At 43.2% G+C, this 14,951-nt stretch overlaps 1 protein-coding gene across 3 annotated transcripts in view; it reads right to left on the reverse strand.

The window, feature by feature from the left end:
- The window catches only part of UHRF2 (ubiquitin like with PHD and ring finger domains 2), a 190,294-nt gene that overhangs the window by 96,116 nt on the left and 79,227 nt on the right, over positions 1-14,951 (reverse strand). For all 3 annotated transcript variants that reach the window (XM_032786058.2, XM_032786059.2, XM_032786061.2), the window contains exon 4: positions 8,873-9,091. In XM_032786058.2, coding sequence (XP_032641949.1) covers positions 8,873-9,091 — 219 coding nt within the window. The remainder of the gene's footprint in view (positions 1-8,872; positions 9,092-14,951) is intronic.

Genomic DNA, 14,951 nt, shown 5'->3' on the forward strand with positions numbered 1-14,951 from the left:
TTCAATTACAGAGAATAGAAAGTGCTCACTTTATATTATTTTTTATTACAAATATATGCACTGTAAAAATGATAAACAAAAGAAATAGTATTTTCTCAGTTCATCTCAGACAAATACTGAAATGCAATCTCTTTATTGTGAAAATGTAACTTACAAATGCAGATTTTTTTTGGTTACATAACTGCACTCAAAAACAAAAAACAGTGTTAAACTTTAGAGCCTACAAGTCCACTCAATCCTACTTTCTTATTCTGCCAATTGCTAACACAAACAAGTTTGTTTACATTGACAGGAGATACTGCTGTCTGCTTTTTATTTATGTCACCTGAAAGAGAGAACAGGTGTTTGCATGGCACTTTTGTAGTCGGCCTTTCCATGCTTTGGCCACCATTCCAAAGGACATTGTAGGTCTCCGGCTCTGTTTTACCTGCATTCTGCATATATTTCATGCTATAGCAGTCTCAGGTGATGACTCAGCACATGTTCGTTTTAAGAACACTTTCACAGCAGATTTGACAAAACGCAAAGAAGGTACAGATGTGAGATTTCTAAAAATGGCTATAGCACTCGACCCAAGGTTTAAAAATCTGAAGTGCCGTCCAAAAATCCGAGAGGGACAAGCTGTGGAGCATACTTTGAGAAGTCTTAAAAGAGCAACAGACTGATGCGGAAACCACCAAAATAGAAAATCAACCTTCTGCTGGTGGCATCTGACTCAGATGATGAAAATGAACATCTATCCACGCAACTTTGGATCATTATCAAGCAGAACTTGATTCAGCATGGAAGCTTGTCCTCTGGAATGGTGGTTGAAGCATGAAAGGACGTATGAATCTTTAGCGAATCTAGCATGTAAATATCTTGCAAAGTCAGCTATAACAGTGGCATGCGAATACCTGTTCTCACTTTCAGGTAACACTGTAAAAAACAAACAGGTAGCATTATCTCCTGAAAATTGTAACCAACCTTGTTTGTCTGAGTGATTGGCTGACCAAGAAGTAGGGAGTGGACTTGTAGGCTCTAAAGTTTTATATTGTTTTATTTTTGAATGCAGATTTTTATACATAATTCTATATTTGTAAGTTCAACTTTTGCGATAAAGAGATTGCACTACTTGTATGAGATGAATTGAAAAATACAATCTTTTTGTTTTTTATAGTGCAAATATTTGTAATCAAAAATATAAAGTGAGCACTGTACGCTTTGTATTGTGTTGTAATTGAAATTAATATATTTGAAAATGTAGTAAACATCCACAAATATTTAAAATAAATAGCATTCTATTGTTGTTTAACAGCGCAATTAATCAGACGATTAATTTTTTTAATCACTTGACAGCCCTAAAATACAGCCTGTACTATCAACTGATATTTTAATTTCCTTTTCCCCCATAATACTGTGTAATATTGGTATCAAACATTCAAAAAGTAGAGGTCTGATGTCAGTGCAAAAAAAATTAACGCAGAAAAGTACACCTCCCCTGGCCCATACTGTTATTTCTACTGTGCACACAAATAGGATAAATGTACATGCAAATGACTAATTAGGTACCCACCTAACCTTTTTGCATGTGTAATTATTCAATTTATATACACAATAAGGAGTGCACAGTGCTGCTCACAGTCCTGAGCATCTTAAATTTTAAAACTCTAGCCAAAAATACCACAAAGATGCATTAAGTCATCTTATATAAAGAATCTATGAAATACTTTGGAATAATTCTGGATTAACTATAGTTATAGTGGTATTGTTATTAGCACTATCAGTTGTTTTTTGATTGACAATTACCATGCACTTTTAGAGCAAATCCAAGCACTTGTTGTCAGGAATGTTCTGTCTATTAAAAATTAAAGAAATGAATGAGTAAAGAAAATGCCATTAATTCAATTACCTGTCTAATGTAAAATAGTTCTTGAAAAGTACATCATCACACTTAGTTTTCAAGATAACTAAGTAAAGATTTCCTAAAGAACCTTAATATGTAAGTGAGAAGAAGTTGGGCTTCCCTCAAAATATTCAAAACAGAAAAACGAGTAAGAGAGGAGTTAAATTAACTTTATGAGTACTGTTACAAACACGAATTGGCAATGATGCAACATAAATCCCAAAACAGGTGTTTGTAGGTGGAAACAAAACACTTGAAATATTGGAACAGAATGAAATTTCACAAATCAAAAGCAAATACACAAAAAGCCCACAAACACATCTCATATTTATTATACAAGGGCTGTCACTCAATGAAATTCTGTATTGTATTAAGTACAGAAGCAATCCTTATTTGGAGAAGTGTCTGAAAGAGTATACTCACTTGTTTTCTTAAAGAGATATGGCCATTTTAATAGTCTAATGGAATTCCTGAAGAGTGGGTCTGGGTCTATGGAATAAATGGATACGGAGATCATGTGGGGGAAGATTGTAAAGATATTTAGCCCCTGGAAATTATCACAACCACCAAGCTGGAAGGAGGCTACTGAATAAGGCATGCTGTAGAAGAACAACTTCTGCTGTAAATGCCACCTGAAGAAGTCATTAAACAAGTGATTGTTCACTCTGCTAAAGAGGGAATATTAGCTGGTTTATAAAAGACTCAGAACTAGTTATTTTACTCTATTGATCATGTGTTGCTGTGGCATTGTCTAAAAATCCTATAGTGACTGTTCAAAAACAAACAAACAAAAAAAAAAGAACATCCAGTTTCCATGCTATGCTCAACCAACTCACCACAGACCTGAACTGCACGACAGCTAGGAGCGGATACAAGAAATCCTCTGGATTGCTGTACGAGGATTTGCCTTTCCTCATAAAACTTTCGCCTCATCCTACTCCCGTGGATGGCAAAACTAACAGAACTGCTGAATTCAAGGCTGAAAATATGGAAGAACAATTAGTGTATTTCTGACCTTGTACTTGCTCTCTGCTCTGTCATCTTACTGCTGGAAAAAATGTGAGGAGAAAGAAGCCCTGACTCAGAAAGCTCAGCCTTGCTTCAAAGATGACTGCCAAATTAAGAGCTTGTCTACACAGCACAGCAAAACATGCCAGAGGGATGTGATCTGACCAGGCCTGCATCAACAACTTCACTGGCAAGAAGAGTTTCAGTCTCACCTCTCTCACCTTCTGGGAAATGAGTAATACATAATGTGTTCTTTCACAAAGCAAATGAAACACTAACGGTGCACATCATTTATACACATAGTGGAGTCACACAAGTAACAGGTCTTGCAGATTGGTAACTCAGCCTCTATTATCATCCTAGCACCCTTATACAGAAGGGTGTCTAAGCTAAAGGATACTTAACGAACCTAAACAACTTTTTTAAAAAAAATATATATGCCAATAGGCAAAAGGAAATTTAGTTTATGAACCAAAACTAATTCACTAATAAACTAAACCTAAAATCTAAGGTGAAAGGCACAGTGTGCAGGAGAAGTGGATACTGCCAAGGGTTGCAAATTGCAGCAATAGGTAGTAAAAAGGACCTATGGCACTGCTGGGACTACTCTACCATTTATGTCCTTGGTGGAAGGCATAAAGCCATCCAGGGCACTGGTGTGGCCCTAATGAACACTGAAAAGTAATCTGATCTCTCACACACATACACTCCATGTGCCCCAAAAGCAGAATCTAAGTGGACAATCACTTGAAGAACTATAATTGAGAACTATACAGAGAATATAGTTAGCATCAAACTAGATTTGGCCATGTCCACAAATCGTAGATTTCAGCCCATTAAGTTAGTTCAGCAGAAGATACTGAAGGTAATAACCTTCTATTAGGGTTTATACATTTCTAATCTACCTCCTAATAAAATGGAGAAAAGAAAGATATTTGATTGTCTTGGTTAGCATATCCAAAAGAGGAACATTTTGAAACACATAGATAATACTTCAAATTGAAGATCAAGGATATTTACATTAAAAAGGCATACTATGTTTCAATAATCCTTCAGAGAAATTTCTGTATCAAGTTTAAAACTTGTAACTTTGATTCATATGAAGAGTCCTGTGTTGAGAAAAATGTTCTAAATGTATTCCAAAGGCATTACAGCCTTCACTGCTAAACGCCGATGCAGACTTGTTAGCAAAAACACTCTAGGGTGAAGGAAAGGATGCTTGTCTGCCCAAAATTCACGATGAAGTCAACATACAACTCAGATATCCTTAATTATAGCACTAAAAGAAAATGACAAAGGGGGAAGAAGGCAATCTAATTGCTTACCTCAAAATTCTGTACTACAGACTTTTGTTGAAGTAAATTCAGCCTCTGAAGGGCTGTCCTTGAGCATCTTGTATAAGAGAGTCAGGGCTTGGCTACACTGGAGAGTTACAGCGCTGGTGATGGGGTTACAGTGTTGCAACTCATTGTGTACATACTTGGAAAGCCCAGCCAGCCCTGCAACTCCCTGGCTGCAGCGCTGGCTGTACACCTGGTCTGCTTGGGGTAAAGCGATTCCAGAGCTGGTGATGCAGCTCTGCTCATCAGGTGTGGACACCAAAAGCGCTGTTATTGGCCTCCAGGGTATTAGGAGGTATCCCAGCATACCTTTTCAGCCACTCTGCTCATTGTTTCACACTCCACTGCCCTGGGCTCAGGTGACCCGCCCTTTAAATGCCCCGGGAATTTTAAAAATCCCCTTCCTGTTTGCTCAGCCAGGTGTGGAGTGCAATCAATCAATCAGTAACCATGCCAGGGGAGTCTTCAGGCCCGCAAAGGAGCCCAGCAATGGGCAATGGCGAGCTGCAGGACCTCATCAGTGTTTGGGGTGAGGAAGCCGTGCAGTCACAGCTGCGCTCCAGCTGTAGGAATTAATGATACCTATAGGCAGATTATCAAAGTCCTATGCTGCAAAGGGGCCATGAACGGGACGCGTTTGCAGTGCAGGGTTTAAAGTAAAGAGAGCTGCGGAGTGCCTACTGCAAAGCAAAGTGAGGGAACACACCCGCTCAGGTGCTGCCCCCACCGATCTGCTGTTTTTACAACGAGCTGGATGCGATACTTGGGTGTGACCCCACTGTCATCCGAGGACCACGATGGACAGTTTCAGAGCCGGGAGAGGAGGGGGAGGGTGTAGAGGAACCGAGAGTGGAGGTACTGGGGAGGTGGGAGACACCCCGGAGTCCAGAGGAGGCATGCAGCCGGAGCTCTTCTCAAGCCAGGAGGAAGCTAGCCAGTCTCAGCAGCTTGGAACTTGCTGGTGAAGAAGAAGCAGAGGAGCGTGTTCCGGTAAGGCAGCTTTTATTTTAAGGAGGGAAATTTTTGGGAGAGGATGAGGGGTTAGGGCTGATGCATGCATGCCTAGTGTGAATAGCCCATCTGATTTGGTCTATCACGTGCCGGTAATCGGCCTCTGTAATCTCTTGAAAAAGTTTCAGCAGAGCGTGGGATGTGCTTGCGCAAGTTTATAGGGAGAGCCACCGTGGTCCTTGTCCCAGTCAGGCTAACGCGTCCGCGCACTGTGCCGTGAGGGGTGGGGGACCATTGCTGACACAGGCAGGCTGCATTGGCCAGGGCGGAATCCACACGTGCGAGAAGACCCTCCGCTCTTCCCAAGTGACCCGGAGCACGAACTATCTGGCAGGATAAAATCTGTGGAAAATGTAGGGATACTATTCAGTGCACTTTCCCCCAGCGTACTCTCTGCTTTCCCCAATGCATAGAAACCCCAGTGGCCCTGACTCAAGCAGCCTCCCTTCCCAGGGGAGTCGTGGCAGAAACACTGATTCAGGAGTAACTGCTGTGGCAATTGTGGGGGTGGTGTTCAGGCACTTTCCCCCCCAGTTGCTCTCTGCTTTCCCCAATGCAAGAAACCCCAGTGAGCCTGACTCAAGCAGCTCCCCATCGCAGGGTGAGTCGCGGCAGACTGGATTCTTAAATCACTCATTTCATTACTCACATGTCTTCGTGCTATGTTTGCTATGTGTAAATGATGCTACAAATTTCTACAACACCGTCCTTCACTGGGATTACAAACAATGCAAGCTCTGTAATCAATGTTCTATTTCTGTTTTTTTAAGTGTCCTCTGAATCCTCCGGCCCTATCAGGACTGATGTGAGACTATCTACAAAACTTTGAGGAGAAGAAGGAAAAGCAAAGAGGATTGGTGAAAGCAGTTATGAATCAGTATGCCGAGGAGAGCGTAAGAGGCTGTAGGAACCTGGAGAGAGAAAATGCCAGCAATGGAGGGAACAGAAAGCAGGAGAAAAAGGATTGGTAAGAAGAAAAGCACAAAGCAAGATAAAGCCTCCTGGACACGCCACGACTGTATGCAGTACTGGTGGCCATAGCAAGGCAGATCACTGCGTGCTTAACCGCGCCCATCCAAAAGCTATTCCTTTGTGCCACTGTTGCTTCAACAACCCCCTTCTCCAGCATCCTGCTTGCCCTTACCCACGACCAGGCTGCCCCAAAACTGTAATTCCCTACGAGCGCTGAGACCTACGACCCTTACCCTATGCACTCAACAACCCCCAATCACCATGCAGCATATTAATCTAACGTGCAGCAGGCATTGCACAGCACTCCACGGCAGGACATATTCAAACATCTGATGTACAGTGTCAGCACTCTACCCCTGCCCTTTTATGTAGCTGATTTTTAATAAAGGTTTCTTGCTTTAAAAACAGTTTTTTATTTATTGCAGATGTGAAACATACTGTTACCCAGGGAAAAACGGACACTGCCAATCAATTTGTAAACCACTGCACTTCAGTCCTGTGCAGGCACCAAACATTACTGTTGGCTTTCAGCTCAAATTTCCTCCCTTACGGCATCCTAATCCTTGAAGCCCTGTGTTGGGCGCTCTCTAGTAGCCCTGCTCTCTGGCGGATGCAAATTCCAGCCTCCAGCGTTGACTCGAGGTCATTTGTCCACTGAAAGTTTCACCCTTCCTTCACAAACATTATGACGGGTAACAGCAAGGCGATATAACGCGCGGGCATGCTGCTTTCCCCAAGTTTAGCTTCCCATAAAGACTCCTCCAGGCCCTTTAAACAAGCCAAAGCAATTACACGTCCTTTTGCCCGGCTCAGCCTAGAGTTGAACGGTCTTGTCTCGTAAGCTTCTGTATAATGGTTTTCATGTTGTGCCAGGCATTACGGGTAAGCGGGTGTCCAGGATCAAATGGGCATTTCGACTCCCTACCTAGTGATCTTCCGGTCTGGGAAAAAAGTCGGCCTACAGCTTCCCCTGAACAGCCACTTCCGAAAGATGGCGTGCATCAGCACCTTTTCCAGGCCAGCCTGTGGTAATGTCAGTGAAACGCCCACGGTGATCCACAAGCACTGAAGAACCAATAGAGAAATACTCTTCCGATTAACGGTACTTCGGATGCTCAGGCGGGTGGTGACAGAACGGAAGATACACCATCTAGCGCCTTTCCACAGTTAGGGCAACCCAGTTGTGCAAGCCATCCAGAAGGTCTGCAACGTTCCCTCAGAGTCAGGTTCTTCTTAGCAGGAATGCGGATTCAATGGCCCGCAAATTGCATCAACACTATTCCAACGTAGACTTTCTCATCTCCAAATGGTCGCGGACCGATCGGTAGCTGCTGGAGTTTGCCATCTTCCAGACCGGCAAATCAGCCATCCGTTCTGCCACTGACAGGCAGCTCTCATATGTGTCGCTTGCACTGCAGGTTGGGCGAGCTCAGCACACCAGTCAGGAAAGTTGGCTTTTATCTCATCCGAAAGTTCTGCCGCCACTGTCATCATCCCAGACTTGCAGGACGATGTGGATCCCATCATCAGTCCTTGTTTCCCGAGCCCCAGAGGCTGCCGATTTCCACGTGCTGAGCACGTCCGTTATGCCACAGCAATTAGTGTCCACCAGCGCATCAGCGGAATACTAAATCAATCACGTCGGAACTACCTCACTGCACTCCTTGGAGCTGAAGGATAATTAGGCGTCACTGTCCAAGTTGATGCGCTGGCTGACCATTCATCACACAAGTCCTCAGCCGCTCAAGGCTTCTCCAATTTCTAACAGAATATTTGCGCGCAGGACTCACAATGGCACCAAACTGCTGAATGTGGACGCGGATGCACCACGAGAGGCGTTGGGACAGGAAGCGGAATGACCGCACCTTCCGTCCCTCTCCCACAACCACAGCCGCCAAAATGGCATGAAGTGCTCTGTGGTAGCGCCCAAATGACCATCCCAACAGCGCTGCAAATGTGGCCACACTGCAGCGCTGGTAGCTCTCAGTGTGGCCACACTGCAGCGCTGTTCCTAGACAGCTGTACGAACACAGCTGTAATTCCCAGCGCTGCACATTTCCAAGTGTAGCCATACCCTCAGTGAAATAGCTGAATTTGTCCATATAGAACCCTCAAAGAATTTGTTTTCTCCCATTCCACTATTCACCTACGAACCATCTGGCCCTGAACATTCTACTAGCAGACTGAGAAGTCTGTCCAGATTACCAAAGCTAACTGTCACCCATTAGGATCTGGAGATGCCCAAAGGGTCTGAACCAAAGAAAAAAAAATATCTCTCTAATGAAAATGGATGGTTCAGCCTTGATAGTATTGGAGGAAAACATGTTATTAGTCTGATCCAATGGGATCACAGGTAACAGGTCACGCAATAAGATTAGCCCTGGCAATTCAAACAATCAATAGTTTTTTAAAAAAAAAGGGGGGGGGGGAGAGATGAGAAGGGGTAGAAGAGAATACACCCACATTCCAAATGCATTGATCCTAAAAAGTCTTCATCTGCTAAAAAAAAAAAAAAAAAAAATCAAGTAATTCCAGGATCCAGACAGAAGTAAAATGGAATGTTAAATTTTTGATCTACTGAAATGGCCAAAACTGAAAGCTCTGATTTCTTTTCCTGCATACTGCATGCTTTCAAAATTTGTCAATAAAATCTTACCCCAGAAGAATTTTGGCATGAACTTCTTTGTTAGTCCTTGAGATTTCCCTCAAAGAGGTAATTTCTGCATCAAACCAGAATCCTCTCTCTTCTGGAGTCTCTACATTGTAGTTAACCATCACCATATCACCCACATTGAGTTCACTCCATTTCAAAATGGTTCTTGCTCGTGGTCGAAGATTATTGGCACGCATTTCTATTATACCATTCTCTGGATACCTTGGGGGGGAAAAAGTTACAAATTAGTATTTCCACTATAAAATGAAACAAATCAAACGGTAAAATTTTTAAAAGTGCCTCAAGTAACTTAAGAGCCTGAATCCCATTTTCAAAAGTGATTTGGATTCCTAAATCACTTTTGAAAATAGGATTTATGTTATTTTTGAAATGTTTGCCTGTTCTATGACTACAGGTCTTGTTACCTGGGATTTGAAAAACAGTTTTAATCAAAACCATAAAGAATCATGTTCATGTAAGGTTTTTGCTAGAAAGATGCTAAAAAATTTTCAAATCTGAGTACTAACCTATCCCAGTCTTGCTCATACTCGGATCAATAGCACAATTCCCAAACATGCCCACAGTGAAAAGAAACAAAGATTAGTATCTTGAAAATCCCATTTCTAGTCTGAGGGTATGGCTACACTGGCACTTTACAGCGCTGCAACTTTCGCGCTCAGGGATGTGAAAAAACACTCCCCTGAGCGCTGCAAGATACAGCGCCGTAAAGACTCAGTGTAATCAATGCCATAGCGCTGGGAGCGCGGCTTCCAGCGCTGCAAGCTATACCCGTAGAGGATATGGTTCACGTGCAACGCTGGGAGAGCTCTCTCTCCCAGCGCTGGCGCTCCGACTACACTCACACTTCAAAGCGCTGCCGCAAGTGTAGCCATACCCTAACTCTATCCCCATTAAAGTCAATGTTAAAATTCCCATGGACTTCAATGGCAACACAGTTTTTGAAAATCCAACCTTACATATACAGACAGCATTTACCAACAAAATTATGCAAGATGAAGATAGACAGGAAAAGAAGCATGAATCTGTTCATCAAACAGTAAGTAGAATGGTTCTGAAATTCCACAGACAAGCAAATTAACACCACTAATCACAGAAAGAATGTTTCTCGGACTCTTTATTACAAAAAATGGCCAATCATTTTAAAATGTTTCTCCTTTTATTTTAGTGATTAGCACTTTAGTAAATGATAAATCTAAAAAGCTAAACAGTACCATATTTAAGGATTTCTATCACCAAGGGTGTAGTAAGGATTACAATATTGTAAAATAGGCTTCCTGAAGAATTAAAGATTTGTTAAATCACAGAGTTTTCCATTTGTTAATAAAACCTTTTTTAAGTTATTTTAAGGAGATACATGAATTGCTAGGTTTTTACAAACAATCTCATTTTCCTTTAAATGGTGGGGCATATTATTCCAGCACAGACATACACCACACTAGAATTGTACGGTAAATACTTCTAGTGAGCTCCATTCCTTTAAATTGGGTAATACCTATTTAGCAGGAGTAATATCTATTTGAAAGATAGCTACAGTAAAATGGCATGAGCATAGAATGTGCTCAGGCTTTTGGAGAAGCCAGCTACTTAGTATAAGAACATACTCTCCTTAAATCCTCTGTATAGATCCATTTTGGTAACGGTTGTAGAAATCACAGAGCTCTGCCTATGTACTAGGGAAAATGGCAGAGTGAAAGGCTGAACACCAAGAAGACAATTTTGCTGGTAGGTAACAAATTAAGATACCCTGTTACAAAATGGAGAAATCAATCCTTTTGGACTGAAGTAAAGCAAGAATTCAAAGAGTTCACTTCTTTATTTCTGGTATGACACAGTATAAGGAGATTCTATTTTGTAACAAATTCCAGTCGAGGGGATGGATGGACACACACCCATTATGTGCAAACAGCTCTCTCTACAAATTTAAATGATGAAAAGCATAACTGCTATAAGAAAGAAAATATCTTTGTTAAATGTTTAATTGTTTTTAGCTAATATTAATCTGAATTATAACAAACTAAATCCCCACTTTGTAATAATTTCTTCTGGAAGTTTTAGCAGTGCTCATGAGTTTATCAGTATTACAAGCTACACCAAACTGAACCAGTTCCAGCCCATGAGGCCAAAATCCTACACTTATGAATCTGAGACATGCTGGAAAGTGAAGGAGGCATGTTGCCTGCAGTTCAAGGTGGCTCAGAGGCCCAGGTAACACCACACTGCACTGTACTTTATTGTTACTCCAAATAGTAACTGTACTGCCAAAGGTGCCTGCTGCTGATGGCAGCTTACATGCTAGGACACTGATCATCAAACCATAGCCCAAAGTCAGCAGCCCATGCTTAGAAGACTGATCCAAAGTCCACCGAAGTGAAAGGAAAGCCTCTGATATAATTGGCAATTAATAGCCATTGAAACAGACCATAGACTGGCCACTCCTCTACTAAATCTCTTCAACTAGGTCTTATATCCTGACCTGTTACTGCGCAGGTAAGCTAGGGAAGAGATATGAGTGCTTCTCTGTCCTTCCTATCCCTTTCTTTCTCCTCCTGGGGTTCTGCCGGTCTTTCTGGCCCTGCATGTGGAACTGGAAGCATTTCAACAAATACTACCATGGATTCTATGAAGCTAGGTCAGTGTGGAGCAGGAGTAACATTGGGGGCTGATGAAGAGGTCCAAGAACTGTGAAAACCAGTGTTGATGGGGCAATCAGTATAAGACTGGCCTTGTACTCGCACAGAACTCTGGGCAGAAAGGTGGGGGGAGGGAGGGGAAAGAGAGAGAGAAACATATAGCAGCCCTTCTGACTACAGCAGTAAAAATGCATTTCAGTGAACCTAGGCTGTTGTGTTATCCCTTGTTGCAAATAACTCCACTTGGGCAGCTGCCCAGAGCTGGAAAATGGACATTCCTACGTCTGAGTGACAGCACCACTTATACTGATTGAAAAACAACCTGCACAGGTGATCTGCCAATGTATTTTGAGTCCCTGGGCCATGAGGCCCCAGACAGGATTGCTTCCCAACAGAGAAGAGAGGACCAAGCTTCTCCCTTTTCGTTTACATAAAACACAGCAATCATATTGTCAATCAGCACCAATACACCCATTTGCCTGATGTGAGAAAGGAACGTCATGCAATCTAAACAGATGAGCCACAGCTCCCTAATGTTTATGTATAGACTGAGATCTTGAGGTGACCAGAGACCCTGTGCAGGCGTTCCAGAAGAGCCCCCAACCCCACATCTGAGGCATCCATCACTAAAATAAGAGTGCTGAGGTGGGGCAAAAGCAACTCCTTTGCACACACTGGGCAGATGTGTCCAACAATCTAGGGAGGTTAAGATGTGACCTGATATGTGCACTAACATGTTTATGTGGTTCTTTCTTGGAGAATATACCTCTGCCACCCAGTCCTGAAGGAATCCGAGGCGCAATCTGGTGTACTGGACCACATAAGTGCACACTGCCATGTGCCCCATCAGCCTTAAACAGCTTCTCACCACGGTGAGAGGATAAGCCTTTAAATCCAGAATGAGGCTTTGCATTGTTCAAACTCTTGTCTAAAGCCGTAAAGCCCTGGCATCTGTTGAGTCCAGAACCACACCAATAAACTCTGTTTTCTACATTGGAGACAGGACTGACTTGTCTGATTTGATCAGGAGGTCTAGTGTGTCAAAGGTGGATCAGATTACGTGAATGCTGACCACCGCCAGCGACCTGGATTGACCTCTTAACATCCAGGTGTCCAGAAAAGGGAATACATGGACACCTGCCCTCCACAGGAATGCTACCACCACCATACCACACAGGGCAGCCATGAGACCAAAGGGGAAGACTGAACTGATAATGGTATACACTGACAGCAAATCTCAGAAATTTTCATTGACCCTGATGAAAGAAAGAAGAAGTGGGGCCGCTATACACTGAGGATGGAACGGAGGTTAAGGATAACCTAGGCATGGCCCAATATCTAAATAAGTACTTTGCCTCGGTCTTTAATAAGACTAGTGAGGAGTTTAGGGATGATGGAGGGATGATAAACGGGAATGTGGATATGGAGGTGGATATTACCGCATCTGAGGTAGAGGCCATGTTGATTTTGAAGAACGCTCACTGCAAGAATCCACCACAAGCGATCGTCCATGCTACCACCTGCATTGAGGATAGCTGCGAAAAAACCTCCAGGGTCCTCTCCAATCCCGCCCTGGAGGAAAATTCCTTTCCCGACCCCAAATATGGCGATCCAGCTAACCCTGAGCATGATCCGGACAAGCACTCACAGCTAGCACCCACACGAGATATTCTCTGGTTATAATCCAGTTCCTCATCTCCATCCAACATCCTCAGACCATGAGACAGGCTTTTCTGCCAGATAATCCAGTCAATTGCCAATTAACTATCCTCATCATAACATCCCTTCACTATTATCGGGCTTTCAAGCTTCTAAAGCCAGGATAAGCTCTTTTTGCCCATACTCTCCTCGAATGGTTCCACCGACTCACTCCCTAATGGCTTCAGAATCACCTTCGTGCTAATTTCAAGTCCTACCTTCCATAATATCCAGTTTTATCACATTCGTGTGCGCCTTTGCCTCACATTAAGTCTACGGAAACCTTATAATAATCTCCTCTCTCCTTCTCCCAATCGTTAATCCCTCCTGATAATTATATAGAGCAAGCAATTCCCCTTCCGGAGCCCTTCCTTTGCTGGGCCCCCAGGCTACAAGCCAATTCTCTTTGATCTCTCTTTCTAGCATATTTTCCATTCCTCGATCTTCCTACTCCCCGTATCTGAACTGTTTCCACGCTTTGATCATCTCTTTAAACATGGGACAATTCCAGAAACTGCTACACAATTATCTCTCCAGCGTGCCGCGCTCTCACCAGCCGCCAGTATCTATAACGCCATTATACAGCCTCCTTCTCCTTGCTCGGAAATAGCCTTCTTGGTCGCCTGAGCACTCCTAAAAACCTGCCCATTTGGCTTTTTTAACACCATATCACAATTCGGCCGGCTCAATAGTCATCGTCCCTGCTATTCACCAAATACCTCCAAAGGTCCCTAGGGACCTTTGGAGGTATTTGGTGAATAGCAGGGACGATGACTATTGAGCCGGCCGAATTGTGATATGGTGTTAAAAAAGCCAAATGGGCAGGTTTTTAGGAGTGCTCAGGCGACCAAGAAGGCTATTTCCGAGCAAGGAGAAGGAGGCTGTATAATGGCGTTATAGATACTGGCGGCTGGTGAGAGCGCGGCACGCTGGAGAGATAATTGTGTAGCAGTTTCTGGAATTGTCCCATGTTTAAAGAGATGATCAAAGCGTGGAAACAGTTCAGATACGGGGAGTAGGAAGATCGAGGAATGGAAAATATGCTAGAAAGAGAGATCAAAGAGAATTGGCTTGTAGCCTGGGGGCCCAGCAAAGGAAGGGCTCCGGAAGGGGAATTGCTTGCTCTATATAATTATCAGGAGGGATTAACGATTGGGAGAAGGAGAGAGGAGATTATTATAAGGTTTCCGTAGACTTAATGTGAGGCAAAGGCGCACACGAATGTGATAAAACTGGATATTATGGAAGGTAGGACTTGAAATTAGCACGAAGGTGATTCTGAAGCCATTAGGGAGTGCAGTTCGGTGGAACGCTATTCGGAGCGAGATATGGGGCAAAAAGAGGCTTATCCTGGCTTTAAGATAGGCTTGATAAGCCGTAATAGTGAGAGGGATGTTATTGATGGAGGGATAGTTTTAAGTTTGGCAATTGATCTTGGAATTATCTGGCAGAAAGTCTGCCTCATGGTCTTGAGGGATGTTGGATGGAGATGGGGAGCTGAGTATTATAGACAGAGATATTTCGTGTCGTTGAGGTGGCTAGCTGGTGGTGTTGGTCCGGATTGCTCACGGGTTTAGCTGGTCGCCATATTTGGGGTCGGGAAAGGAATTTTCCTCCAGGGCGGGATTGGAGAGGACCCTGGAGGTTTTTTCGCAGCTATCCTCAATGCAGGTGGTAGCATGGACGATCGCTTGTGGTGGATTCTTGCAGTGAGCGTTCTTCAAAATCAACAT

Source organism: Chelonoidis abingdonii, chromosome 6 (genome assembly GCF_003597395.2).
Source record: "Chelonoidis abingdonii isolate Lonesome George chromosome 6, CheloAbing_2.0, whole genome shotgun sequence".
NCBI lineage: Eukaryota > Metazoa > Chordata > Testudines > Testudinidae > Chelonoidis > Chelonoidis abingdonii.